Source organism: Copidosoma floridanum, unplaced genomic scaffold (assembly GCF_036245765.1).
Source record: "Copidosoma floridanum isolate Cflo_tuat_1 unplaced genomic scaffold, Cflo_Japanese_pri ptg000006l, whole genome shotgun sequence".
Classification (NCBI taxonomy): domain Eukaryota; kingdom Metazoa; phylum Arthropoda; class Insecta; order Hymenoptera; family Encyrtidae; genus Copidosoma; species Copidosoma floridanum.
Window position 1 is genome coordinate 16,325,757 of NW_028321883.1, and position 26,375 is coordinate 16,352,131.

At 44.5% G+C, this 26,375-nt stretch overlaps 1 protein-coding gene across 1 annotated transcript in view; it reads right to left on the bottom strand.

Annotated features, from left to right (window-relative positions):
• Window positions 1-269: 269 nt before the first annotated feature.
• The window catches only part of LOC106644239 (uncharacterized), a 38,416-nt gene continuing 12,310 nt past the window's right edge, over window positions 270-26,375 (bottom strand). The window contains exons 3-11 of the mRNA XM_089598492.1: window positions 12,756-12,968; window positions 6,766-6,998; window positions 6,472-6,683; window positions 6,164-6,378; window positions 5,550-5,789; window positions 5,333-5,449; window positions 4,840-5,148; window positions 4,189-4,753; window positions 270-730 (exon numbers count right to left, since the gene is read on the bottom strand). Of these exons, the coding sequence (XP_089454618.1) occupies window positions 283-730; window positions 4,189-4,753; window positions 4,840-5,148; window positions 5,333-5,449; window positions 5,550-5,789; window positions 6,164-6,378; window positions 6,472-6,683; window positions 6,766-6,998; window positions 12,756-12,968 (2,552 nt within the window). The 3' untranslated portion in view covers window positions 270-282. The remainder of the gene's footprint in view (window positions 731-4,188; window positions 4,754-4,839; window positions 5,149-5,332; window positions 5,450-5,549; window positions 5,790-6,163; window positions 6,379-6,471; window positions 6,684-6,765; window positions 6,999-12,755; window positions 12,969-26,375) is intronic.

The following is a 26,375-nucleotide window of genomic DNA, read 5'->3' on the forward strand; positions in this document are numbered from 1 at the left end:
AGAGACGACGCGGATGTGTTTGTTACCCGCCGTCAGCCACAAGAGCAATACAACAATCAATGGGGAAGAAGATATACCTAACCACCGGTGACGCCGAGTTGGCGCGTACCTACACACGTAGGGAGATTCAGAGAGTTGTACTTGACATCGCCGCACAGTCGCGTGTGCAGCGACAAAGTAATCCTTTTTTTCTCTCTCTCTCTCTTAAAAAAATAAACTCAACAAAAAAAAAAAAAGAAAAAAAAAAAAGATGTCCCTCGCCAAGTGGATGGTGGGTGCGGCTCAGTACCGGTAGTACGAGGGCTGGTACGAGGTGGCCGATGATGAGTGGTGGTGGTGGTGGTGGTGGTGGTGTCTCTTCTTGTTGTCGGCGCTGCCGTTGTTGCTCTTGGCCGCGTAGGCGTCGCTGACGACGAGCTCCGAGCCGTCGCGCTCCATGTTCGTGGTGGTGGTGGAGGTGCCGTTGTTGCGGCCCGTCCCGGTGTAGTTGTCCCGGTAGGCCGGCTCGTCTAGGGTCTCCTTGCGCCGTAGGGGAGCGTGGCTCGCCACCCCGGAGCCGAGCTTCGAGTTGGTACCCGCCGATGACTCGTGGAGGTTCTCCCAGGCTTGCCGGTAGTAGCGGTTCAGGTTGCCCCGGCTGCCCGACGAGCCGCTGTCGAAGCTCGCCACGGTGTTGCAGTCCGGGGAGGCGCGGTGCCGGTAGTGCTTGCCGCTCCCGCTGTTGCAGTTCCTGCAGGGCACACGTTTACGCGTGGTTTATTTTCTTGTTTTTTTTTTTTTTTTTTCTACTTTTTGGGTCAAAGGATTTCGCCAGTACTCCAAAATACCGATATCCTTCGACCGAAACTCCAGTGAGAAGGTCATAATATACATATGTTATAGGTGATCATATATTATATACAACTACACAAAGTGACAATGCGGAGAACCTTAGACAGAGAGGACGTGTGTTGCGCAACTATAATGTGCTTTTGCGAGTGTGTGCCTTTTTTTTTTTTTTTTTTTTTTTTTTTTTGCGATGCCACGTAGTGTGTATGCAGTGAGGTGCCGGTGTGTTTTTTTTTTTTTTTTTCTAACGAGCATCTAGTCTAGGTCTAACGTTTGTGTACGCTGGTGATGGAGAAAAAGAGAAGAGGCTGTGAGATTTTTTTTTCTCGTGCGTATACGGTACAACTAACAATACATCGGTTCTACTTGCAGTGTTTTTTTTTTTTTTTTTTTTTTTTTTTTCCTCTACTCTATTTGTAGTGCTGAAATGAAGCGAAACGCCCACAACAACGAATCGTTTGGGTGGATCGTGTGTGGTGCGCTATATACGTTGTGCGATTGCAGTAACAACAAAATTAGGATAAAACAAAAGTATTGGTGCGTATTTTGATAAACTGCCAGAGATAAATTACCTTGACTAGTTATTGTACTATTTATTGAGCGGCTGCGCGGGGGTGGCGCGTCGGTGGTGTTTTCTTTTCTTTCGTTTATCGTTGTTGTTGTTTTACTTTTTTTCTTTTTTTTTTTTTTTTTTTTTTTTTTTTCAACAATTTGACTTGAGTCGCACGATATATACATATTTATGTACATACATAGAAACGAACGGTTTTTCTCTTTTCTCCCCTTCTCTTTTTCTTTCTGTGCACTCTAATGTCTCGTGTGTTCTAGTAGAAATCCCTAAATAATAGAGGACACAACAAACATATGTTAAATACAAATCAAGTTTCATAAATATACACGCAGGCAGTGTCACGACGAATTCTAACACTTTATAATGTTCGTATGAATATATTTATATTTGTACCATGTAAATATTTATAAGCGAATTTCGGAATAAGTATGATGAATCAAAAAAATTTAAACTACACTTATAGCACTTGAACTTTCCAATCGACTAAATGCGACAATTGTACATTGAAATATTTGAAGTTACGGCTTCTTCGAGTGTGTATATTATATATTATATGTACACGTACAGAGTGTATTCGACTCTTGTTTGTATTTATGCGAAAAAAATACGAGATATATATGTATTTAAAAAATAAATTAGGAACAACGTTACCCACACGATTCGATACACACGTGTGCACTCATAAATAATTTTTCTCAAATATGTATACATATATATTCGTTGTATCAAAAAGTAATGGCACGATCTTGCAAAATGAGCACTTTTTTCAAGGCAAAATTGACTTATTTTTCAACTCAATCAATCGTTTTACAATTAATTAATCGTCATGCTTTTTTTTCTCTTTCAGGCAAATTTTCAATGGCTCGGAGTATTTACAAATTAATACACGCGAAATTTCAATCAACGACGAGGTATGATATACGATTATGTGTATACAAATGCGTACAAGCTACAAAAAACAGCGTTCGGTAACTGCAGGTCCGTCTTAAAAAAAACTCCCAAGATATGACACTGAAATGGATGGCGCGAAAAACGCGGCCGAATAATACAAGAAAAAGAGATTACCCGAGAGAAAAGAGAATGGAAAAAAAAAAAAAAAAAAAAAAATGGGATGGTGGGGTAAAACGATCAGAGGGAGGGGTTGGAAAAGTAACCGGCCTGATGGGCGGTGGAGAGGGTGAACGAGTAGGGATGATCGTGGTGACGGCGAGCCGTGAGATCGCGGCGGCCGAGGTGCTGGTCGGGAAAGGGCAGGGCGAGTAGAGTGTACCAGCGCGAGGGTGGCATCCCGAGGGCCGAGGGGTCACCCGAGCCACCGTCGGCCACCCCGAGGACCGGACCACCGACACCGCCGACGCAACCACCGAGCCCGACCCTGCGGCCGCCGCGGCGAGCGTTGCTCCGATGATGACCGTTGTACGGGTCGGCCGAGCTCAGGCCCATCATGCCCCTGCCTGCGCCTAGGCCGCCGCTGCCACCGACGCTGACGATCATCCCCACGATTTTTTCGTTTTTTTTTTTGTTTTTTTTTTTTTTTTTCGTTTTTTGTCGCGGGTACGTTATTGTGGTTTTTCGTTTTTGACAGCATCACGTTGTTGTTGTTGTTGTTGTTGTTGTTGGCCAGGTGTTTGTGTTTAAGAGCAAAGGAGAGGAGCGAGACACAACAGGTTCGTTAGTTACTTGTCATCGACACACCAGTTGATTTGTTTCTTTTTATTTTTCAGGGTGTTTGTGTGCTTGTGTCTGTCTGTATTTTTATCGACCTTTCATTATAAGATTTGTTGATCGAGCTTTTGCAAGAATGTTTTTTTTTTTTTTTTTTTTTAACTCTTTGAGATTCGCTTATAAATGCATACATGGCTTTCGTGAGTGAATTCCAAAAGTGTGTTTGAGTAAAGTAAAATATTAACTATAATGCAACGAACAAATCATGCAATGAAAGGTAAACGATGAAAAACATGAACGCGCGTACCCCCGACGCAGCCGCGTTGTCATGATAACATTAAACACATACACAATGATAAAAATGTACAATCATTTTATTGTATGCCCAATTTTCGCGTTTAATAAAATTTATTTTGTCACCTGGGAAGAAAAAAGATATCATCTTGCACAATGTATAATGTATGAAAAAAAAAAAAAAAAAAAAAAAAAATTACACTCAGATTTCGTGTCATAAAATGCTTCTTCCCAAGCAACAATGAATTTGGCAAAACCACCAGACGAGCAAAAATTTGGTATAACATTGTTAACAACATTTACAAAATAGTTAATAGACGTTCAATTAGCAGGAGAGAATTGTTTTATTGTTATCAACGTCGGGGGATCGAGATAAATAATCATGCCCATTATTTCAAAAGATCGGTATTGACGAATCTTACCTTGAAGAAATAACCCTCCTCGTCGAAAATGAGAAAACTCATGCTTGGGTCAGGACACAAATCACGCGACGAGCAACACAAAGATTGTTAATCGGACACGAACGGAACATGTACATGCGCCACTGACAAAGAAACAAAAAAAAAAAAAAAAAAGGACAAAACTTACGGCTGACGATCGGCGTTTACGAGCCGCAGTACGGTACAGCGTACGTGTCGGACAAAGCGTCGCGATCGACGCACGCCCCACGGGCCCTCGATCCCGTCAACACCACGCCTCGGCTTCTGCTGCACACACCCCCATGAAACGCACGCCGAAGCGATCCATCAATACCGATCGAACCAACCGATCTTGCACGATACGAATGTCATGTGAGGGAGGAAAAAAAAAAGGCAAAAATTGAGTCTTACTTGCGAACGATCATAAAGATCGAGACGATGATGACGGTGAGGATGACGATACCCACCGTGGCGCCCAGAAAGACGACCACGGTGAGGTTGAGCCTGGCGTGCTGGGAGGCTGGCTGGTCGGCCCGGTTGATCCTGTACGGGCCGTTGGGCTCTGGAACCCCGGCGCCGATCTCCGCGTGCGCGTTGTCGACCCCGCTGCCCGAGATCTCGTTGTCCTGGGGGTGATCGCTACCCTCGTCCTTGAGCAGGACCGGCGAGCCACGCTCGGAGGTGGTCGTCGTGGTGGTGGTCGGGGCCGCCGGCCTCTGGAGTCCGATGCTCGGCCTCTTGTGAACGGTCTCCTGGACGGTGGCCGGCTGCTCGGGCTGTTGGGGCTTGTTGATGCGCGGGTGGGTCGGCTGGACGCGGTGAGTGGTGGTGGTCGTGGCCGGTGGACTGGTCGCCTGGGGCGTCGAGGTAGTGGTGCGCACCCGCGTCGGGACGAAGGGTGGCTGCCGGCCACGCGTGTTCGACGTCCGGGTCGTCGGTTTGGACGCGCTCGGCGACACCGTGCTCTGGGACTCCTCTGCTGCGGGAGCCGTTAAAGTTCAAGTGGCGGGGAGGGGTACGATTGGAGGACCGGATGAAAAAGTACCGTACAGATTGGCTTACCGGTGCAAGTGGGGGCGGACCGGTCGTAGGAGCCGCTCGGTAGGCAGAGGAGCTGCCGATTGCCGGTGAGCTTGTGGCCCTTGTCGCAGGTGTAGGTGACGATGCTGCCGACAAAGAGGCTCCGGTTGGTCGAGTTGCCGATCGAGGTTGGCTTGGATCCGCCGGCCTCGGTCACGTCCTCGATGTCGATCTCGTCGATCTGGATCTGGCTGTGGGCCACGAGCGCCGGGGGATCGCACCTGATCGGCTCGCAACGCGGTGGCGGACCGTTCCACCGCTCGTCTATGTCGCACGTCAGTCTCGCTCGACCTGCATCATTGATTTCTTTTTTGTTCCACTCGCGATTCAAGGTGAGAAAGTGCACGAATTTGTTTTCCCTCGATCTCATCGGGGCGCGCACACAACTTTCACTCCGCGAGATTCTCTCGGGTTAGGGGGGGGGGAGAGGTGATGGGGTTTTTACGAGTATATAATATAACTACGTGTGTCTTACCGGTCATCTCGAAGCCCTCCTCGCACGTGTAGAGCACCTGGCTGAGGTACGTGACCGTGTTGTTGATGAGGCTGTAGCCCCCGTGTTTAATGTTGGCCGGGTATCCGCACTCTATGCCTGTAAGGATACGGACGGATGAAAATGAAATGCCAAAAGGGTTTAGGAGAGAGAGAGAGAGAGGAAAAAAAAAGATAAAATAACAACGAGGTGGACTGACTCTTGCAAACCGGGGGAAACTCGTCGTAGAAGCCGGTGTCGAGGCACTTGCGGCTCGTCGGGCCGATGAGGAGGCTCCCGGTGTCGCAGGCGTACTCGACGCTCGTCCCCACCTGGTAATGCCGCGATGGACTGTTGTTGTTGTTGTTGTTGTTGTTGTTGTTTTTATTGTCACTCGGTGGGTTGGTTACTACCATGGTAGAGTTCGGTGGCTGCTCGGGTCTCCCGCAAGCTCGCGGCTCTGCACGGAATGTTCGACGTTATACTATTTATTCGACGCAAATTTCGCAAGGATTTTTATTATTATTATCATAAACTCGGAGTCCGCGACTTTATGGTGTTACGCGGTACAAATTCTCTTTTCAATGTTGCGTGTACACGCTGTTTTCCACCACGATCGGTGTGTATACTTAATTATACGTGTTGGAGTTAACGACATATCCTGGTTATTAGCGAACGCCAAAATCATTCGGTATATTGAACCAACTCGGGTCGATTGTACATTCTCGCGGGGAAGTAAAGGCAAAACCATAATCCACGTAACGGGAAAAAACAAAGAAATAATGTCATCAGGAAAGTATGTATTATGTATAATAATGATGTGTATTGACTGACGGTGCTGGCAGATGTAGTTGAGCCGTGCCGTGCAGGGCGTGTCGGACCATAGCCAGCCGCGGCTGCCGTCGTAGCGCGCGCAGTCCTCCTCGGTGCCCTGGGGCAGACTCCAGAAGGACACGGATATCTCGTCACCGCTGCCCGTCCACCGCCAGACCGTCCTGTCCTTGGGGTCGCGCACCGCCCCCATCCAGTACTGGCTCGACGTGTCGCTCCTTTAACCACAGCGATTATACGCAATGCGGACAAGAGATATGGGTGGGAGGGGGGATCATGCATGTATATACGTATAGTCATTGAAAATGTACCTGTGTCGCCTCCACAGCTCCCAGGAAACGAAGCCTTGGAGGGCGGGGTTGCTCTCGTCCACGAGGGAACCGCCCCTGGCTCGGCAAAAGGCCAGGGCGTCGCGGAACGCCTGCGGCTGCCTGTTGTAGAATATGTAGCACTTGCCGTTGTAGGTGGCCGTCGAGCCTGGAGGCTGGTCCCGGAATTGCGGGCAACGCTCGATCGGCAGGGCCTTTGTTTTCGTCATTCGCATGCGTACAGATTCCATTTTTTTTTTTTTTTTTTTTTTTCCCAATCAATAAACACAAAATTACCTGATCGGTGTAGACAAAGGCCTCGCAGAGGGACAGCTGCACGGGGAAGGGGGTCTGCGAGGCGGCTTCCAGGTGGACCGAGACGAAGGCGCCGGGCATCGGTGGGTTGCAGGGCAGGAAGAGCGGCTGGCCCTCCTCGAGGGGACCGGTGAACCGGTTGCAGATCGGATTCGTCCCCAAGTCCGGCCGGTTGTTGCCCACTCGCACCACTATCGTTCCCGGCAGTCCGTCACCTGTACATTTACACATAACATATTATAATACATGGGTGGTGGTGTTGTACGGCCGCTCCGACGAATTTTTCGATCCAGGAGGAATTCATCGGTGTCGATTTCTTTTTTTTTTTTTTTTCGCAATACCCTGTACCGAGAACGGATTGTTACAGGTGTTTTGCACAACAGCCAAACTAACAAAAGAATGGTAATCGATTGGAAGTAAAAAATGTATGGGGCGGGGGGGGGGGAATCCACAGAAGAGAGCCATCCGCAAAAACGCGGAAGAGCAATAAAGACAACTACGACGACAAGGTGTACTATACATGCCGGGAACCCTCGTTTTCTTTTTGCAACGAATTGGGAAACTCTCGGTGGAGGATCGTAAAACACGTAAGTTAGCTTGCTTCTCTCCGTTCTCCGTAAATATACACACACGCATTATAGTATTGTCAAGATGTGCAGGTGCATATACACACACACACACGGGTAATTTCTCTCTCAACGTACCTACACATGTGACATAACGCGTTTGTAACATATTTGTATATATTTATTTATAGTCGCGTGCACGTTTAAAGGATACGTGTGTAAATATATGTACGTTGGTTTGGTGCGCGAGCGAGCGCTGGACCCGTATGGCCATTACTTTGGCCTATCTTCTTATGTCACTCTCTTTCGGTTGCGCTCGTTCATTCATTCGTATAGGATAGTATACGCGCATCTACTATCACATGATCAACCTTACACTAAGTGTACATATACATTTGTTTGAGAAGCTGTATATTATAATGCAAGGTATGCACGCGATGTTTAAGCACGTTACGTTTGTTTTGCGCGCTAAAGTGTAAATACCAATTATTATAATATATATATATATGGCAGACGATGTCGAAACCTATACATATACATGTATACTGTTATCATTATTATTTATTTATTAAACCAAGGATGCAATGTATTGGCTGGAAGTTGCCGGACGACGGGGAGGGGGGTGTAAAAATTGCAACGGCCATTGTTCGTTGATAACATTGACGCGCGGACGATGAGGTGGAGAAACGCCGAGCGTTTCGAAATTTTTCTTTTTTTTTTTTTTTCCTATACTAATGGAAAATTTATCGCTACCCGTGGATATTGGACGAATGAGTTGTGGATGCTGTGCTGTAAAAGATACCGTATACAATATCCTACTTATGTACAACGCGGTGATTGATGAATATTGACAATGGGTATAGATAAGGAGGTGGCATTTTTTTTTTTTTTTTTCTCGGCGAGTATAGCTTGGCCTTGTTTTTTCTCTTCATTGATTGATTCTCTCCCTCCCGTGACGTCTGTGTTTTTCCTTTTCTTTTTCTTGGGCACTCGCATCGGGACATACACCCGTTGAACCGATCCAAGACCCAATTGCGATCGTGCCGAAAATGTCGCCGGACAACGGAACCAGAAAAGAATATACGGAAAGAAGGGTATAACGCAATGACTTTTATTTTTCAAAGCGCAGTGCAGCAGAGGCGATGGCAAAAGACCCGAATTCCGTTCTCGCAACGGGTACTTATACACCTGCGCTTTTAGATCCAGCAGTTTATTTTTTTTTTCTCTTATTCTCGCTTAGTGTAGGAACACAGTACAATACAGGAATGAGGAGACGCGGAGCGAGTCGAAAAGTAGCCTCCCAAGGAAGAGGAGGGAAAAAAAACTCAACAATAATAGAGATCGTACGCGGCGATAGGAGGCGAAACTGGCCGCGATTTTTAAGGCAAATTGTCCACCGTTGGCGAATCGGTGGGCCTCTCCCTCGCGACATACTCGCCCCGAACCTTTCTCTTTTGCAAAACAATTTTTTTTTTTTTTCTATATAGAAGTAAGAACAAACTGAAAGAGGAAGAAGAAGGAGTTAATTTTTTTCGCAACAACAACGAGGGAGAGATTCGTGCACTCGGCTGTGAGTGTATATATCACGGCGAAGGAAGGAGCTCTTGGCATTGGGACGCGAGACGAGATATCTATCGTACGTGCGAATTATTGTGCGCGCATCACGTGTAATAAACCATGTAGTCGCAAGTACGGTATACAGGAAAGGCGCGTGTATAGTCAGATCCGGATCCGCGCGAGCTTTCACTCCGCCCGATGCACACGTGCGAGAGGTACCTATATATACATAGCTTATAATACGCAGGAAAAGAACAGAAGAAGAAGAAGACACGCGCTGCACAGAGAGAGATAGGATCGTTTCTCCCGCAGCTGTTGCCGTACATGCTCGCGGCTGAAGGCGCAGAGTTGCCCAAGGTATATATATATACTTACGCGTCGTCTCCTGACCCACTTGGGGTCTCAGCTGTGACTGCACCGCCATCAGAAGGTAAGATAAGAAGCGCGAGTCCGGCGCTTCCGCGCGAGATTTTCCGGTACACGCCAACTTGTACGTATACATAATATACAATCTCTCTGCTCCTCCGCAAGCTGCGCGCCGCAGGATCTTAATTTTTTTTTTTTTTTTCTTCACTTGCGCCACATTTTTTTTTTTTTCTTCAACCACCCCTCCCTTCTTTATTTTTTTTTTTGGGGGGGGTGAAAGACACCAAACTCCCAATACATGTGCATCCGATCGCGATAATCACAATAATTGTGTACAGCACGCGCTGAAGGAGCGCGCGTGTGCGGCTCGTTTTCGCAATTTGTTTTAATAACTTCCTCGACTTTTTTTTCTTCCCTTCCTCTTTCTCTGTTGCAAGGCGACCCTACCCCTGTATAGTACTCTTATAATTGCAGGAAGGAAAGCATCGGAGTGTACGTATGCCTATGTATATTTACCAGTTTTCCCGAGAGTGTCCTTTTCCAAAGCCGCGACGATTTCTCCCAGGGAATAACATACTTTATGCGTTCTTGCACCTGTTTACCCGGTTACGTGGACTCGCGGTTTTCAAAGAAAAGTTCTTTTTATTTATTATTATTTTTTTTTTTTCGCTGCGTTAATCACCTACTTATGGTATATACCCCAATATAATATATAGTCTGCGAGGCAAAATTTATATTGCCGAATCTCCATTAATCTTCGTCCGACCAGGAGTTTTTGCGATTTTTTTTCCATTTTTTTCTTACACAAAACCAGTGACGATCGAGCCAACAAATATCGTATGTCCTACACATTCCGAATCTAGTTTTCATTATCTCGAGAAGAAAAGAAAAACAAGACGTAAAAGAAATAAAATAAGTAAAGTATATAGGTACTGCAACAGATATGGGAAAACAAAAGATCCACCTTAACTCGTGCATATTTATCATGTGATATTATGTGCTCGTACCTAATACGGTACACACGGAACGAACGACTTCCGGCCCTCTGATATCGAATAGCAGTTGGCGTGTACCCGCGAATTCATATTATCACAGCCGTACATCTCCAGCCTTGCCTTTTCGCTGCACGAGAGCACGCGACTAATAAATATATACGAGCCCTACCGTACACATGTAACAGGCTGTGTTCCGCGCTCTTCTGCGATGCACCGATACTATATACTATATCGGTATTTTCTCCAACGAACAGAAATCGAATCAAATTAAATTTTTACGTCTGGAAGAAAAAAAAAAAAAAATCTTCCCGGTGCCCCCGGTGTACTATTATAAGCGCGCACCGTATTCAAAACGATTAGCCTCTGCGTCGGGAATTCAACGGACCTCGAACTTGCGAGCGTAGGTATATAATCCAGAGAGCAACAAAAAAAAAAAAAAAAAAAAAAAAAAGGAAAAAAGAAACAAATAACAGCCTGGACATTGGAAAGGAAAAGTAGAAAGCAGCAACAACAACACAGGTAGCCACCCGCCATCAGTTGTGCACACTCTCTCGACTCGGCGATCTAGATTTGAATAATAAATCGTGGGCGGACAACGCAGATCCGTATATATACATATAAACATGTATCATGTGCGCACACGTTTTTATTAAGATGATGATCATGATGATGGTGATGGGTGTACAATACATTATACCTATATTTGTACGTATATGCTGATGCGCGATTTCCATACCATCAAATAGTTAGCATAATCATCGAAAGCGCGTACTTTCGGTATATTATATTCTAGAGATTATATGTATATAGGTATACTTGCACTGCACAATATATATACATAACGTATACGCGTACCAATAATTTATTTACGATGATTACTTATACGCAGGTCGTTCTCGCACCCAAGATGCACGTTGTTTGTATATCTACTCTTTTCTCTCTTTTGCCATCATTAATTTTCTTATATGAATGTATCTACGTAATTATATATAGATAACCACTTACCACCACCCCCACAATACGTATAAGATCTCTTATTTCACTTTTGGTTTCAGTGGTCCCGTGCGGTCGAGTCGCGAAATCTTGGCGCGCTTCTTCTTTTGTTTTCTTTTTGTGTCGTTAGGTAAGTATATATACCTATTGTGAACCTCTTCCGAAATCACGTATACGCGCGTACTCGCTGTTCTTCTGGTTGTGCTTGGACTATTAAGTATATACGTTTGCTGATTTCCCTGTGCCACTAGAGTGCATTTTCTGGACGACGACGACAAAGACGAGGATCGTTGATCATAGAAATCATGAAACAGCTATCGACGTAATGTCTACTTCTCTTTTTTTTTTTTTTTTTTTTTTTTTTTTTCAATTGCTGGAAAATTGCATTCCCATCCCGGGGAATGCCAACCGTATGCGTACACCCGGAGTTCAATCAATGATGCGCCTCGTTGCGCGCTTGAGCAAGAGAAAAAAAAAAGGTACACACCCACACGTGTATACGATAAATTGCAAACTTTCGCCAAAGGAGGAAAAAAAAAAAAAAAAAAAAAAAAAAAAGAAAAAAAGGGAAAACTCTCCCGCGCATGCAAATACCGTGACTTTTGTTTTCTCGATCGTCTCCCCCTTGCGTTGCAAATCAACCTCGTTACAGTACCCGTAGCTCATACGAAACACCCGAGGCGCTTTCGATTAATCGATGCGTGTTACCTCAGCTCTGAATCCAAATGTGTGTGTGCCTGTGTTTATCGAAAGATGTGTATCCGCACGAATTATGCATAGTATGCAAAAAAAAAAAAAAAAAAGGAAAAAGGAAAAAGTGCAATAAACACCTGTGGTCTGATTGAATCGCGAGGGTGTGCATAAATATAGACATGTAAATTGCTTATCTACCCATCTCTTTAGCTGTCGTGTGTAAATATGATTTGTTGTACCTATACACTTGGACGTTCAACTAACTCTATACGGTATAAGTACGTACAAAAGTGAAAATTCATATTAACATGAAACATGAATTTGCATGGATTTAAATCACCAAAAATCTGCACTTTTCTCCAGTACAGTGCAACAATTTTCTACGCATGTAATTTTACGCTACGGGCGGTGGTGGTGCCGGGATTTTTCTCTCTTCCAATTAAGCGATCATCGTCTGATGGTGAAAACAAAAAGCATCCTCCACACGTCGATTGGGGGTTTCGGTAGCGCGTGAAATCCGCTCTTTTCTCCCCGCGCTCGGTCGTTAAACTCGAGGATTATACGCATCGAGCGAAGCCGGTGGACTTTTGTCGCTCGTGCCTTTTACCGACTCGACTTTCTTCTCGATAACGATGATTTATCGAGAAAACAACGCGAGAGAGAGGGAGGCTCCGGAGTACGTTTATCCTCCCGCTTTCTTCCAAAGTCCCCCTTTTTTTCATAGCTTCGGAATCGAATTTCTTTGGGTTTCGGTATAATATACACGCGCGATCATTTGGACGTTTACATATGTTTGTCTTACCACAACAGGACTTTCCAAAGTCGAGTCGCACCAGTTGCACCATGTACGGCTCCAAGAGGTTGACGTACCACCATGGCCTCGGCTCGGGGGTCGTCAAGGTGCAAGTTTGGGGTGTGTACGCCTGCGCGCTGCTACCGTCAACCGCCAACTGGGGAATCCCACTGTCGGCCCGGCTGGACTGCATCGGGGCCTTGCCGGCCGCCACGTTCAACACTGAAAGAAAACATACACACACACCATTATACTTTTTTCATTCCAACTTTTTTTATCAAAATATATTTGTACTCATACTCCGTACCTACAGCAATTACAAGCGATGAAGAAGAGATTACATTGTGACAGTATAATATATGTATATTAATATTTAACGATCGAATCCTTTGGGAGGGGGGGGGGAGCTTTCTGGTTGTTAAGTACATATTTGATGGAAATTTTTTCAAAGATGCATAAAATGAACGGTGTAGTATGACGATGGGTTTTGAAGAATGCCGGGACTATGTGGTATACACTTATTGTATGTGTATACATATACGTATATATAGGGGGACCGAAGGAGGTTAGTCGCATAATTTTTGTGTCGGGGAAAATTATGTTTTTCTCTCGCGTGCTACCACAGCTGTATATATAACTCTGTGCACTTTTACGATCCACGAGGACTTATATACATATATACATGCAAGTAAATATGTATATAAATATAAAGGAATAGTTGTCGTTAGAATAAAAGTGCGTACCGTATGGATACGAGTGAGCGAAGGACAATTATTGGGTATATGTATACATATACATGATCGTTAGAGCGTTAGATTATTGGTTTAATCAGTGTTGGACGAGGTTTTTTTTTCGCTCCCTCTTTTGGGATTAGTTGATTTGACGAAGGGTGTGATCAGCTAGGAACGAGATGTTGGATTTTTAATTATTTTGCAAAAAAGCTGGGTCCGTCGAGTGTTAACATTACTTAATCGTCGAATTTTACTCTAGACGGAAAAAAAAAATTGGCACGTTTGGTTGTCCGCTTAAAATTCACGTCTCCTATACTTTTTTTTCCTAATCGATGTCCTTTCCATTTGTGAGGAAAAAAAACAACTCTTTTTCATACCATCTTGGTTTCATCGAATAACTCCTGAAATCAATAAATAATAATAACAGCGTGACACGGGTCTGCGTGCGAAACTCGTTTTCTCCGTTCATTTCTCTTCGCGAGAGCTGTTCTCCTCGCAGAACTGGACTGGTCACTTTCCGGTCGATTTGAATCGCCCGGACGCGCGCTCTCTCTCTCTCTTGTTTTTTTTTTTTTTTTTTTTTTTTTTTTTTTTTTTTCTACATATTGATGATTATTGATTTATTTCGCTGCACGCTCGATTAATTGGGGTGGAATTTTTTTGCCCCCACGAAAATCTCGGTGCTATCCATTTACTAAAAAAAATAAATTTAAGTGCGAGCTAGTTTTTCATGCGTTTTCTAGTGAAAACGTGTTTGGTATTTTTTTCCCCCGCTCCAAACAACGTGAGTCAAAATGCCACAGTTTACCAGCTCGAGTGGCTATTCAAAGCAACCTAATGGCACTCGCGTTATCCGCGCCACGTAATTTCACGGCCGAGCTGGAGGTAATGCACAATTGCGGGAGGTCCTGCTGTAATTTTCGGAAAACACGCGAGGAACAAAGTGCCCGAGAGAGATGAAAAAAACTGTTATACGCGAGAGGCACACAGAGAGCGACACATTACTCAATATATTCATGTGCGCGCGCGTAAAGTGGCGCAACGTTTCGGGACACCACACGGTATGGGTATTGTGTGCATGTGTATAATGTATTGTATGTCAGTTTCGTGACTTTCCGTTGTTGCGGCTAATTGCGTTTGTATTGCGTCAATTACTAGCAAAGAACAAAAGTAAGGTCCGGAAAATCTCTCGGACAAAAAACCAACGAATCCTTAAAAAAAGAAAAAAGAGGAAGAAAAAATACGAGGAACACAAGTGCAAGGAGGCTGAAAAAAAAAAAAAAAATGGTCCCTGTATGCGTGTACATACTACGTATATATACCAAAGGTAAGGTGCAACGAGTACGTGAAGTACATATATATGTCTATACAGTTCGTAAGTAGAGCCGACCTGGCACGGCACGCGCGAGGAGACACACGCGCGAGCGAGCAAAGCCTCTTTCCCCCTCGGCTATGGCCGCGATGATGCTGTTTGTCTGTGTGTATTACTAACTTGCGGTAGTTTGGCCGGTACCGTAACGCAAAATGTTATTGGCGCGCGGAGCAACCGGCGGCGAACGAGCGACCTCGAGACGCGCAACAAGTGCACCTCGCGTTATACATTGTATCCCTCACGTTGCACCGACTCTTTTTGCTCTATATCAATATCGGACGTTTTTTTATTTGTCGCTTTTATCGATATTGCCATTCCTAAGATATATATATGTATCGATTGAAAATAAAAAAGCCCCTGGATCTAACGAGCGCGAATCGGTGCCGATGGGCTTATTAGAAGCCATCCGGATCGGAAAATGTAAATGTTTTCGTATCGGACAATCCCAACTTTCACGTCCCTTTTGATGAATCAAAGTTCATCGAACGGATGGTTCTTTTTCTAATTAAAATTATGCCCATTCACCACTATAGAGATAAATCAAAAGAAAGCTCGGACGCAGATGAGCACGCGATTGAGGTGCATTTGCATGAAGCATACATAGCATGCAAAACTCTGATTACCACTTACAGCTTAAGCGTATGTAGTAAAGGTATGTATGTGTACACGTGCGTATGGATAGTCGCGATGGTAATTTTGCAAGAGGCGATTCCAATCTTAGAAAGTACATATTGGGTGCGTAAGTTATCGCGAGTTTGAGATAACGATCGACCGGTTATTTTACCCCTTTTTTTTTTTTTTTTTTTTTTTTCACCAAATACTCTATTAAATGGCGTATAAAAAGCTCATCAAACGCGTGATTTGATGATAGTTTTATCGAGCCGATCGTCCGAAGAAATGAACGTCCAGTTTTTCCGACCGAACCCGCAACTACAGCGATCGTTGGCACGTCGTTGTTGCTATTTTTTTATTTGATTTCTCAACGGCGACAACAACACTCGGAACGACTTATCGGCATCCCGATTCCGAGGCGCTGATGCACGACTCGACCGGGGCACGAGACAATAGACATAACAACAGCACGAGCTCGTGTACAATAATTAATCACTCGGCGATTTTCCGCGCGGGACGAGAGAGAACATTGACTACTACGGCGCCGACAACATCTGCAACTACCGTGAACCGTTGACAAATCGTCGAGATGTATACGTCGCCGTGCACTATAATACAGTTACATTTATCTACTTTGCAGTGGACAAGCCGTCGATTAGCGCGGACAAGGGGGCTGAAGGCAATGCGAGATCGGCTCGCAACGTATACAGTATCGTTACCGCCAGAAAAACAAAAAATACGTACGGAGGAAAAGTACAGCGCTGCTGAAAAAAAATCTGGAGTTATAAAGGGGGGGAAAAAAAACTGTTATATAGTGTGCAAGCAGTAGTAGTAGGCCCCTTGCTCTTTGGAATTCATAAATATGTATTTATCCTGGTGGGTATGACTTATTAGAAAGTTGCCGGACCGGCGTGAAAATTTCCAGCGCGCCGAGACGCGAGAAAGCTCGCCAAACCGATCGGTGCGTGCAGTTGGCCTTTAAAAGGCAACGACGACAGCGAATCGGCTTTTCCTTGCGCGAAAAACAGCACATACAAGAGAGAATCGAAGGGTACGTCGGAAAAAGAATGATCCACCGGTCCATTAGAAAGCTCAGGGGGATCGAGACGCGTCCCCGGAGATGCGGGGGACGAAAAAAATCGGTATTAGATCGGCAGCCGCATTGTTACGCCATTGTCGCGCTTGGTATTTTTCGAGCGAAAAAGCTACGGACTTTCTTCCTCCTTTTTTTTTTTTCATTCGGCCATCCTTTCCTGTACATGTATACACTTACTCGGGGAGAGAGATCGGTATGCCGGTGAATCGCTCCAGCGGAGAAAGGGACCTTTCTTTCGCTCCGCAGCGGTCGCTTTCAGGGGCCAACCGTTAATTGCGAGGAGGAGAGTGTGCTGCAATTATTGATGCGCCACCGCCGTGGATTTGACGATCCGATTTTCGTGCAGGCCGATCTCCTCGAGCGACTTACTTTCTTCGGCGCTAATTATACATGTGTACACGCAAACGAAAAACAAAGAGCTCTCAACTAAAGAGCGTTTATTTTTGGAAAATCAGTTTTGATACTTTGCTCGTTTCCGTTTACACCTGCAATATCCCGGCGAAAAAGTGGCGCGCCCGCGAAATCGGCGACAAAATTAGAAATCCGACGGCTCGAGCGAAAGAAATAAACCTTTCCTTTCCAGTAACCTTCTCGCATCAAGATATAAATTTTATGCTCCCGATGCTATACCTCCGCGGATGCTGCTGCAAAAAAAAAAGAAAAAGAAAAACCTTTCACACGATCATCCTCATCCACTTAAGGACGTGTGTGCATTGTACTTTTATTCTCTGTTCGGTTCATCGAGCCACTGTACGTGCATTATCCGCTAATCTCCTTTTTCTCTCTCTCTCTCTCTCTCTCTCCTCTCGCGCACCCAATCAAACGAGGCTGTGAGAACTTCGCCAAGTGATTTCGCTCCAAAAGAGAGAGAGAGCCACGCGCTCCTCGCCTGCGGAGAAGAATACACACACCAGCTGCAGCCGATGATTGTCTTTTATTTCCCCGCTCGATCTCTGCAAGGTTGCGAGAGGGGAAAAAAAAAAGTCGGTCAATGTGCCACACACACACACACCAACGGAGCGCCGGTTTTACTCAGAGTAAAGCGATCCCGAGAAACTTTTTTTTATTTTTTATGAGGTACGCATCGCGTACAGGAGAAAACGCGCGCACCGCGGTGCCGATGACCTCTCGGTTAATCCGCGACTTTATGTATATGTCCACGGTGATTTATTCAACATAGATTTCCGGATCCGGCTGGAATCCGATCGATTATATTCCCTCTCCCTGGGCACGAGCGTGATGAATGGCTCAAGCATCAGTGTCAAAGCTATACACACGTGCAGGTACGTATGTACAATTAATATTCCCGCGGACTTTTTTTTTTTTTTTTCTTTCTTTCCTTCCATCTCTGTCGTGTAGTCATCGTTTCCCAGAACGCGGAGCGTATCGTCTGTACGCCATCGCTGTTGTTCCTCTCGAGTCGTCGTCCCGTCCGAGTCCGAGATCGCATCGGCCGTAGAAATGCGTCATTAAGAGAATAAAATGAAAGACCAGTTGTGTAGCGTACAAGTATATAATATTATGTTGAGCGAAAGCCCCGTGTTTTTTCGTGACGTTTGCCCGATCCTACGCTATATCGAAGCTTGGAATATGTATAGCGCGTCGGAGCTCCAAAAGAGAGGCTGAAAAGTGCGCTCTTGTATACGTTTTGCACGCAGTGTGTGTACAGTTACGTGTACTTAGGCAGAAAAGAAAAAGAAAACAAAAAAAAAAAAAAAAAAAAACAGAAAATGTTTCATCCCGGATATGCGCGACTGAATGACGCTAAAGAGCCATACCTGATACGGGTGTGTGTGTGATGAGGAAGAGTTGATCGTCCCATCGTTGTTTTATGGTTTTGGTCTTACGGGACCGACAATCAGGTGAGCCGCACCGCGCGCAATCGCTTTTGCTCCACAGAACCGTGTAATACATGCCCCGGCTAATCGAGTTGTGCGCGTGCTCGTTTGAGCGCATTATACGTACATATACGAGAGGGGGTTGACTTTTTTTTTTTCCTTTATTTATTTACCATGGTAGGTGCGTATCGCAGTGAAGGCGTGAAGAAAAAAAAAAGTTATTTGGTACTCTTTAATACAAAAAATTTTATATCAAGGACTGCTTCTTGCACGCAAGTATATATATACACTTAAGCTGCCCGATTTCCAATTGGAGCAAAATTTTAAAACCATTCGGTTAATTTTGAAGGAGCTTTTCAACGAAACAAACAAAAATCAGTGTCAGACATACAAAAAAAAAAAAAAAAAAAAAGATTTATTTTCAGAAACACCTGCATAACAAACGATTTTTCTGCACACAGGCGTATAGTTGATCCGCATGCAGATCGGTAAACAGATTTTCCGTTCCAGGAGTGCCCATCGATTGAGATTTCCAACAACGATATATACCTGCCAGAGGCTCGCGCTGACTCTTGCAATCGCCAAACGCGATCTTCGTCTTGGTTGGAGAAGAAGGAGAGAAAGAAAAAAAAAATATGCAGACCACCAATATCCCCTCCAATCGGCAAAAATACCCCATCCGATTGCAGGAGGTATATATATTTTTTTGCGTCATTTTCCGCAATCTGGTTTAACGTAGTTACTTCGCGCTCGTTCTTGTGCTGGTTGTTGTTTTGTAACGTTACCTCATTGTCCGTCCCATTGCCAATGGTAGCGCAGGGGTATATCAGTTACGCCTGGGAGTTATGGCAGTTGTACCAGTGGAACGAAGAAAGAAAAAAAAAAAAAAAAAAAAACCACTCCGGATGGTGAGCATTTGCCGTGTGTGCTCGTGCATATGTATATCTACAACTACAAGTGAGCGTGTGCAACGAGGTAAAGTTATTATCTGCCAAACGGTAACTAAACACGCCGCTCATATGTATACAGTATGTATGTACCTACACCACCTCCTGTTATCTCGTGGATATATGAGAATCCATACAGTGTGACTTGCTCTCCCTAGACTTTCTGACGGCACGAAATGTCAATTTTGAAGAGCAATTGAAACAGTATGCTCGTCTATATCTTTGCACGTGAACCTCAAAAACTGTGGGTTGTTTACTGCCCGAGTCGGTGTAGAACACCTACTGATTGTACATAATTAAAGAAAAAAAATGGCAGACAAGGAAACGCGACCAAAGAGAGAGAGAGAAGCTCTGCGGAGAGCCGCAAGACGATTTGGCGGCAAAGGCAAAAACAAGTAGAGCAAGTCTGAGTGTCCATCCTATTTTTATCTTTTTTTTTTTTTTTTTTCATTCGTACCGTTGTCATTTCGAAGGATATTATATAATTCAAGTGATCACATTTGATTACCACTTGGCGGACACCCAACCCACGTATCGGTAAAATATGGAAAAAAAGAAAAATCAAGGCTCGCGTATATTAAAAAGTACTTCCGTTCTGGTTTACCTACTTTATTGCGTACGTCAGGTAGGTATATGGTTTCCCTATTTTTAGAAATTTGGGTCTCCACGAGATACCCCATGATAAAATTCTATTTGCAAAACGTCAATATAATAATAACGTCAACGAACCATCGGTACAAGTGCAATATTCATGTATATACATCGACAAGCATATCGCGATCGACGTTCTCGCGTTTAGGTCGCGAGTACAGCAGATAATATAATAGCACAGTAATTCCACGTAGTCATTGTTTCTCTGGAGCAGCTGTATGGTACATCTGCATGTATAATTCATCGCAGCCCTGAGGGCACGAGCGGCCTTTTTAATGTAACTTTGCGCAGCTACGGCGGCAGATATCATCGTCCGTAATGCCGGTTTTACGATTGTTTTCATTTTGACGCGCCTACCGACTCGTGATCGGATTATGCAAAGATTTAATAAAGATTTTTTTTTTTTTACATTCTTTAAAAAAAAAAAAAAAAAGCATAAGCTCAGATAACAATTTTACTATCGTAATAACCACTTTGCCGATCAAACGATGTTGTTGAGGCGACCGTTCGACGAATAAGAAAAAAAAAAGTGTTGGCTAAATAAACCCCATTTCAAGCACAAATCGGTGTCATTTTCGTTTATGTGCTCTCCTATAACATTCGGTGTTTTTCCCCCGCGTACCGTTATAATTATTATTTAGCCGCGAGTTCGCTCGCTCGCGCACGCGTTTACGCCATTGCCTATGGGTATAGGTGACTATACACACACGAGCTAACTGGACACGAATCTCGTATGTATACACGAGGAATGCGAAAACAAGCGAGTGTCTGTGTATCTGTGCACTGCGCGTTTGTATATACTTACCTATACTTATACACACACGCCCATTCGTAATTCCCATCATCGTTCCTAATGTGCTCGCGCACGTTCATCGGAATAAGCGAAAAATCAACTATGCCCGATTATATACACATACCGATCTTTCATGTGCCGAGATTCGAGTGCGCTCGCGTTCACGTGTCCAAAGGCAGGGAAGCAAGTAAGATCGAAAATTCGTAAACGCGTGTCTTACGGTACCTGCGTTAATTGTACGTACCGATCATGCGCGGACGGGCAAAGTAGGCCCACGTGTCGACTACTCCTCGAGGGCCTCGAGGCCTAGGAAATAATCAATGGAAAAGACGCGGGACCACCGTTACGCTCGCGTTTTCTGCAATATCGCGGCCTGTATGGTACAACACACGCCTCCATTAACGGAAGAGGAGGAGGAGGAAGCCGAGGATCGGTAACCGCGTGTATTACCATCTCGCGCTCTGTTTCCCCCATTTTTAGCCTCCTTCCTTAGACCCATGATCGTTTTCTTTTTTTTTTTTTTTTTTTTTTTTTTCCAACTGTGGCTAAAGTCCGCAGGTATACACGAAGCATCGAGTTCTGCTCTATGATCGGCATGTCGCGTTGCCGGTTTCCTTCTTTTCGCTCGCAACCCAGATATTACCTCGGAACAATGGGAGCACTCTTGTGGATGTTTTTTCAATCGTACAACTCTAGTTTTGCTCGAATTTTCGCCCGACAAATCCCAAAATGAAAGTTCATAGGTTTCTTGGGTCGATTAACAAACGAGGCGGAGTTTCGTAAATCCAAAGCCTATCGGGAAAATCGGCAATCAAGAGAGCTCGGGTCGTTTCGTTCGGTGGAGGAGCTCCGTCAGCACAGTGTGTCCGCTGACTCATTTCTCTCTCTCTCTCTCTCCCTCGGTTACTTCTCACTCTCATTATTTTTCGACCCACTTCCGCGTCGGCGTGACTCGAACCTCTTTCTCCGCAGCTATACATATACACACACATATATATATATACATACAGGGCCTAAATGTATACGACTCTCTCGCGGGACTTGGGACCGAAAAAGCACCGAGGCAAGGCTCTTCGCTTCACTTTTCAACGCGCCCACGTTTTATTGTAACCTTATACTCCCAAGTCTATGTACATACATTATACGTGTGTAGGTATAATACGTGTAACGAGCCAAGTACGTAATGTATGTACAGCGTACAATGAGCTGTATTATATACACACACAAAAGAGGTTTCTAGACCAGGACAGGCAGCAAACGGTTCGCTGCAGTATATATGTATACCCACACTCGGGCACGTGCACCGCGTGTGTATATTACATTATATATTTAGTATTTAAAAAAAAAAAAAAAAAAAAAAAAAAGAGACTTGTTGCGGGCAAGCAAAATAAGTACCTGCGAGCGTCGGGGCACGAATTAAAAAAACACACGCGCTTCACGAATGAAGATGTTTTTCGCCCATTGTTTCAGTTCCTTCCGCGTCAAATCCTTTTTTTTTTCTTCTTCTTCGCATGATATACCTATGTATTTATCGCGTTACAGGGTGAAGGTATCAATCTTATTTTCATTGGGGGGGGGGGGGGGGGTTCGATGGGCTCCCTGTGCACGATTGACAGACCCGATCGTTTTCGAGACGAGGGAAAGGTTATTCGCTGTCGTATGTCTCGATCAAATATAAAAGCAAAGTTAGGAAGCACCCCATACCTCCCGAATGACTTTTATACACAAGTTCCGCTTTCGTTACACTTCACTTATCGCAAGGGCGAAGAGGAAAAAAAAAAAAAAAAATGCAGCGCTAAAGGCTGTGTCCAAAGGGATATCTCGACATCATCGAGGATACGCCAGTCAAGGGGGGGAAAGGAAAAAACGTAAATTCCTCGGGTGAGCTTATCCACGGCTGGGTGTGTATACATGCGACATAAATATACGCACAAATGTTGCATTACGTGTAGATACGCGTATAACATATATAAGTACATGCACACTCGAGCGTGAGAAAGCTCGCTGCAGGTATACATACATAAGATATATACATATTTGTGTTATATACGAACGGGAGCAAGAGCACTTGGATAAGAGAAAAGGCCGTATATATATATATATATATATATATGTACGTGCCTTCTGTATCTCGCCCTCCTCTTATTCCGTTGCAGGAACGACACGACGACGAGGATGATATATATATACATATTATCAGCTGCTGCAGGAAAATCTCTCGGAGCTGTACGCTACAGAAGAGGAGGAGGACGAGGAGGGAAGATGACAAGTATGCGGCGCACACCGGATCGTATATAGGTATATAATTGCCGTGGGAAATAACGAGGCGTGTCTTTTATATACGCGTTGCATTATAGGTATACGTATATAAATAAGTACACTTACTTACACATAATACACCGGCTGTGTCGAGGTGTCGCGCGTTATTAAGGATCATACAAGTACGTGTGCTCGTAACGCGTTCGAGGAAGAGATCAAGTGCAGGGTTAATTAGGACACGCGAGTTGTACCTTTTTTTTTCTTTTTTTTTTTTTTTTTCTTTTTTACTGTTAAGTACGCGACAGCTGATGCTCAACTATACACCAAAAGTATACACGAGGAGTCGATGTTATAATGTTGTTTTTCTGTCGCCTGCAAGTATATATGTGCAATAAATATATATGGATTTTTATACGAGTGCCCGACTCTCCGGTACATAATATATTACATATACTTGATTTTCCGTATAACTGTAATCTCGTGATAATTTACAGTTTTTACGAGTGAAAAAAAAAAAAAAAAAAAATGCATCCTCTCCCTCTCTCGTTTCATTCGGATCAATGCGGTACCTTTTTTCTTCTCATTTACGTAAGATCGTGGTGCTGGAAGCATTAAAATTGTCGTTCGACGAAAAACCATAAATTAGCAGCGATGGAGGTGGCGTACAAAAAAACAAAGGGGGAGTGTAAAAATATCCCCGGTCGTTTCCATTAGATTTGGTCTATTGACGCAAGTTTTGGGGGGTAAAAGCGCGCTCCTCGAACGTCACAAGAGGAAACCCGCGGCGTCTTGCCTCAATTTTACAAAAACGTACGTGCCACGAGAAAATGACATTTTCAAAATGACTCGAAACGATCGTCCCTTGTGCATCTGGTGTGATGCACGTAGTGGGCAGTCAAGTGTGTATTGTTTTGTCGGGGTGTGCCAACTCGACTCTCCACCTATCAAAGAAAAATTCGCGGTAATAACGCCTCGATTGCCCGCGTTCGCCGTTTCACCCGAGATTTCTAACACATACTAACGCGGTTGGTCGTTGTACGTGTGAAAAAAAATCTAGTCAAGAGGGAAAACGCGAAAGTGCATATAAAATGAACCAATGAGCAGAACGTTGGTGGCTACAGCTGGATCGCTTTGATTTATATTTATTTTTTTTTTTTTTTCCCTCTCTTATTCAGAAAAGTGCTCCCGTGTACGATGATGAAATGATGAAAATTCAGCATGGCAATACGTGGATATTATGTTTTATTGCAATTTGATCTCGAATCGAATCGATAAATCGTTGTACCTTCAAAAGTGAAACCCATCGACAAATTTTCGCGTCTCTGATGTCTAGCCACCGACAACCTGGAAATCTCGATCTTTCGGCCGATCGATCGCTTTATCTCTCCCATACATAGCAGGCACTCACATACCGATCCACATTACCGATTTATATATACGTAAAAACTTTCGATTCGCGTATCCACCCGTAATGTGCATACACACCTTGTCGGATAATTCAAAGCCTGGGATAGCGCGGGGAGTATATTTTATGATCATAGAAACACGAGTCTGTATAATGTAAAATCGGTACAGAGCACTGGATCACCCGTACCTGCGGTTGACGATTAACAGACCGCGACGCGACTTGTGCATCCATGTACATTCATAATGTCCTTCTTTCCGTTTCCCATCTAACTGTACCTATAGGTAAATTATTATTGTTATGTACACAAAGATATCGGCAAGGTATAGTATCAACGCGTTAAAGAAAAAAAAGGCCGATCGTTACACTTTCCCGATCCGTAAATATCGGATCGTCGATTGGAATCCACGGCTATACGGATTATAATTTTCCATTTCCTCCGTTCTCGTCCCCATTTTTTTTTTTCGTCCCGTCGCATTCTACCGCGCCCGTCTATATAGATACACAGCCGGAAAAGAATTTTTATTCCTCCCCCCCCCCCTTCCACGAGCCATTGCTCGCGGCAATTATCATATCTGTGTACCAACAGGTATGAAATCACTCGAGTCCACGCGATCTCAATTATATACCCTCCATGGCACGAAAGCCCCGCGTGATCTTTCGCCGAATGGGCAGTACAATAGAAAAGTGACGCTTCGCGAGGGAGAAATCGTTTCTCGATCTTCTCTCGCGGTGAGCAACCGATCGAGCTGTGTCGAAATGCTTCACTCGTTATGTACTATGTATACCTGAACAAATTCATTACCCTTACATCTATATACATATAACAAGTACAACGATGTGATACGTGCCGATTTTAACTTGTCCAACTTGTCTAATGTTAACATGTTAATATCCCTTTCTTTCTCTTCTTGACATACATAATACATATACAAAAGGCCCAAGATCCCGAAAGTGAAATAGACGAGACAATTAAATCTTCGGATTGTACTCCTCCTCGTGAAACGAGTTTCTCTCATTTTTTCACAATGTATGTGACGCATAAACAAGTACACCAGAAACGCGTGACCATTTGAACAACGAAGATGTACGGAGGAGATTCGCCTTACGTAAAAGAGACGAAATAAGGAGGAAAAAGTTTCCGGACGACACAAAAGAAATTCAGATTCCAATCGGCACGTAAAGAAGAAGAAAAAAAAAAGAGAGGCGGAGAGGAAGCCTCCGTGACTATACACGATTTCCTCGTGCGTCACCTGTCGTCGTCGCCCGTCCACACGTAAATGTGTGTACCATACCGATACATGGACACGCGAACAACGTATACATACAATACAGGTACAACATAACGGAACCTTTCGCTTCTGCCGCTGGTCTACACTGGCCGAGGCTTTTACGCGCGTACACCCATCGTATGGAGGCCGATGTCGCTGTCGTTTGCCGGTCAAGCGCCCGGAACGTGTTTTTGGCCCGAGTCCATCGGCTTCTTTTTTCTAATCGAGGTCGTCATCGTGCAAACGCTTCATTAATGCGGTGGGCGGTCATGTGCTCTAGGGTACACACACGCGCGCACGGCAAAAGGGTGTATACGTACATACGATGTATGTTAATCGCGACCCGGCCCGGTTAGGCTACACGCCTTAATATTCCTCCTCTTTCTTCTTTTCCCGTGTAAGTATACGCGTGTGTTGAGTGCTTTTCCTCGTTAACCAAAGACAAATCCTATCCTACATACCAGAGTGTACATATATATTGTATATGGGTGTATTCGTGAATTTATACTATCTGGCCACGATGGATCGGTATGTTGCGCGTACCGATTTCTCTCGTCAAATGGTATGTGCGCGCTCGTCATTTTCCATCGGGCCCTCTAATGGAAAAAGCTCCGTGTACGCCCATTCTCCCCCCGGGATCTCGAACTCTAGCAA